Raw genomic sequence first — 4,138 nt, forward strand, 5'->3', positions numbered from 1 at the left:
ATATAATATAATTTATAACATGCACCTTTCTCCCTCTGGCTCTCATATGACATACCTTTTGCGGCCCAGACTCGAACTCCACTCGTCAATGACATCGATGTCTTCTGCATGTATCAGTTGCATTGCCACGGCATCGAGTGCTCTCAAACGATCATTCAGCAAACAGTGGTGGCTTTTAGGGAGTTCACTGTGTTTATGTAAGGTTCAATTTAAGCAATTCACGGTTTGACTGCGTATACATAGTGCACAAGCGAGGAGGAAAGGAGATCAATATTGTAGACATCTTATGTGTGAGTCCGTGAGCATACACAAATCGATTGTTTGCTAATCAGTATTTGCGTAGATGTTTGAATGAATTAGATAATGCGCATACATCTGAGTCCATGTCCACTTATCGCCTGCTTTGTTCGTTTCCAATCCCGAACTACATAAATCAAAAACGATCACCAGCATAGATCATCAGTGCCACAAGTCCTGCTTAGAATAGTGGTAGTTCTGAAGTGTACTAAAAGTATTTCTTAAATATATTAGTACGTGCTTATATGTATCAGTATGTATGTATGTGTATAAATATTTATGCCTATGTATATATATGTACCTATATGTATACTATGTCTATATATCCTAAATGGTTGCCCACTAGATTCATACGCATGGTAGTACCCCTCCGCACTAATAGAATGTTCGCTTCTCTCGGTCAACGCCTTAGATACTCGATCGTCTGAACATCAAAGGTCACTCGCTCACTCGCGAGGCACAAGTGCTACGCTAGCGCGAGAACCGATGTACAGCGCACCTAAACAATTCCTGCAACCATATACAACCGATATCACCTACATTAACATGGCCCAGGTATACACCAAATATTTGTGTGAATCTGAGGACTTTGCCCTAAATCCAGGTGCTCAATAGTCTGACACAGGGTATCAATGCCATCAGCTAGACCCTCAGTCACAAGGTGCAAGTGATACACAAGCACAAACACCGACGGACTGAACACCGGATCTATCAACACAATCTCACGAATTGTTACGAACACGCCCAAAGATAACCCAGATGTGTAGTATACTCACCTCCTGTGCATGTGCGTGGTAGTACCCCTCCGCCACACAATCGGAGTGCCCTGTCCCGGTCCCGATCTCAGGTGTCCAATAGTTTGCTTTAAGGTATCTCTGTAGATGTCATCAGTCAGACCCTCACTCGCAGGGTGCAAGTGATAGGCCAGCACAAACACCGATGGTCGGTACATCTTGGTGAGTGGGACAATTGTGGCCCACAACGCATGCACGGTTCTCCCAGGCCATTCTTGACGCGCCGCTGTAGGGCGAAGCCCAAAATGAAATACGGATCATGAGTGTGTTGTTTGCTATCAGTATGTTTATGTTTTGGTATTACATTAGTTAGCGTGGTTTGCCAGATGTATACGGTGAGAAGTGCGAGCAGTGGTATATCGTGGATCGATTATAGCAATTATAGCCCACAGTACATACACGGTTCTCCCAGGTCATCCTTGACGCGGAGCTTCAGTTGCTAGAAATAATGCTAGGATGATAATAACTGTGTTTTATAGCAGCATACATCAGTCTGTGCTATCTGGCTTCGAGCTAAGTGTACGCCCACTAGTCGTATGTCATGGTGTATATGCATGGAAGTGACATCTGAGCGTCCAACGCTATATTGCATGACATCCAGCTTACCCTTATAGTTGTCGTTGTACATGCGTACATGCGGAATACGCACACGCTTGGTGAACGAGTAGTACGAGAACGTCACATTCGCCTTGGGCCAATGGTACACTCTCACACTGGTCCTGAGTCGGTTCTGCGGCTGCTCTATTGTGGGGTCGAGATATGGTACCTGTATGTATGCCCGGTGAATTTGACTACATCTGAGTATGTTCGTATATGGACCAGCCAAATATGTCAAGCGAGTATTCGTATTAAACAGAGGGGGTGTTCTCGAACGGAGTGGCTGATCGATACCGTATACCTACCTCCCACATGCGACCCTCCTCTGCGAACTTGTGGTTCAGCAACCAGCACATGGTATCGGACAGCATAAAGCGATCGATGGAGTCGCCCATGACGTGCACCCAAGTGTTCTTTAGTTCATCCGTGGGAAACAGGCTGTATGTGGGCGAGAAGGCTCGCCACAGATAGTTTGGATCCTCTTTCTTGGGATAATCTCTCTCCCATTGGCAGTTTTCGGGTTGGCCTCGATCGGGAGAATCGGGGATGGCTTTGTCAATCGAGCCTGTAAGTCGTGTGGGTGAGTAAAAATAGTCGATATTAAGGATTGAGTTGATGGTGGACAGAACAAAATGTAAATGTGAAGGTCCGTTCAGATAATTATTGCCTGCAACGACCTCGGTGGGGTTGATGTGAATGGGTACTGAAGAGTAGGGTGTATTTGGTCTTTGTGTACCCAGGTATAAAGTCTAGAGGATTTTAGTATGTAATTCGAGTTTATGATAGCTGAACCCCTAGTAGGAGTGGAACAATACTAATATTGGGTCTTAGAGCTTTGGGTTTAGGGTTGTAGACTCTGCTCCTGCCCTACTATCACTAACCTGCAACGAATTGGGTTGTAAGGTTCTAGTGGAGGTGGGGGGGGAAGGTAAAATTCAGGGTTTGGGGTTTTGAACCCCTGCTATCACTCACCTGTAACGAATTCGACCAGACCAATATCGCACGCTTCTCGCTCGAAGTCATCGGCAGGTTCTTTGCACGACACCTCAATCCACTGGCCCGTAGGTAGACCCAGTGTGTACCGCTCATGATCCGTCCTGCTAGTACCCTCACCGCACATGTGGGATGCAACTGTCCCGTTTCGATTAGGACCGGTCCCGTTACTTTTCGAGGCCACTGTAATGGTCTCTGGTGCATTGGGCAGCTTTTGCGCGAGCATAAATGAGGTGTTTTCATTCGTGCAGGCCTGATCACCGGCGTGCCGTGCAAAGTCTAGGCGAATTAGAACATTGTATTCTCCAGGAGTGTGTGGTGTGAAGTGCATGTTGTACACGCCATTTCCTTGATATGTGACTCTGGGCACAATAATCGCTGGTCCCCGAAGTTCGGCGTAGAATGAGAGTCCGGCATTATCAACTGATTTCCCATCCTACACATTAATATGAAGTCGAAAATGCGTGAATCTTTGTCCGAAATTCAAAAACTAGAACCCTAAAAAAGGTTTTCCATATTAATCACTATAGCTTGAATTGAGTACCCTTTCCGTGCCACGAGTGCTTCATTTTCTGCTTCCACTATATCACTGCAACGTAACACTATGCGACGCGAATGCACATCTACACCATCGCTACTATGGGTTTTCAGTATTCTGCATATCCTTTTAAGGACACAACTTACGATGTTTTGCAATAGAATACCATGTTGTGATGATCGATTGCTTCACTTTCTGCTCCTGTGTATCACTGCAATATATCATTTACTCGCCGGACATATACCTCTAAATCGCAGCTACTATATATCTTCAGTATTCTATATTATCTTGTACGGGCACAACTTACAGCATCAGTGATGTGAAGCTCCCACTTGGCTTCCTGGCACGTAGTCAGCTCTTCGTCAGAGTTCGCAACCACCACCCTACCCACATCGACTCCAGATTCAGAAATTAGTTTCTGCCGAAGAAAAATTGAGGTTTCGTGGGAAGAAGTTCACTCAGAGAGAAAAGCAACGCATAGAGCTCTGACAGACTATTAGAAAAAAAAATCCTGTGCTTTGAGTAGTATTCGGCCACTTGCAATGTAGTTGCCTAGGTTCTGAAATTGATACTGAAGCAAATTTTAGTTTTAAAGTTTGCAAATTCTGTCTACTGGTTTGTGACTTGACAGAAACGAAAGGAAACCCATGAGAGAACGAGAAGGGTTTACTTCTGTCATGTAGGTTTGTAGCTCAGACGCCGTTTTGACCACTAGCTGGTTCACTTCCTTCACATGAAGCTTATGGTAGATATACAATACGCGAACAACACATCTAGCATGCACGATTGGGCGAGTAAGACTTTAACCTTTATATTTATATATATATATATATATGTGTGTGTGTGTGTGTGTGTGTGTGTGTGTGTGTGTGTGTGTGTGTGTGTGTGTGTGTGTGTGTGTGTGTGTGTGTGTGTGTGT

General features: G+C 44.9%; 1 protein-coding gene across 1 annotated transcript; it reads right to left on the reverse strand.

Moving 5' to 3' along the window:
• Window positions 1–1,073: 1,073 nt before the first annotated feature.
• SARC_12245 (hypothetical protein) lies at window positions 1,074–3,898 on the reverse strand (the record flags this gene model as incomplete). The annotated part of the gene is made up of 6 exons (XM_014293653.1): window positions 1,074–1,317; window positions 1,698–1,857; window positions 1,994–2,253; window positions 2,661–3,117; window positions 3,527–3,637; window positions 3,890–3,898. Coding segments are annotated over 6 exons (1,241 nt in total), but the record flags the coding sequence as incomplete, so codon positions are not given.
• Between the last annotated feature and the right edge of the window lie 240 nt (window positions 3,899–4,138).

Source organism: Sphaeroforma arctica (genome assembly GCF_001186125.1).
Source record: "Sphaeroforma arctica JP610 unplaced genomic scaffold supercont1.2170, whole genome shotgun sequence".
NCBI lineage: Eukaryota > Ichthyosporea > Ichthyophonida > Sphaeroforma > Sphaeroforma arctica.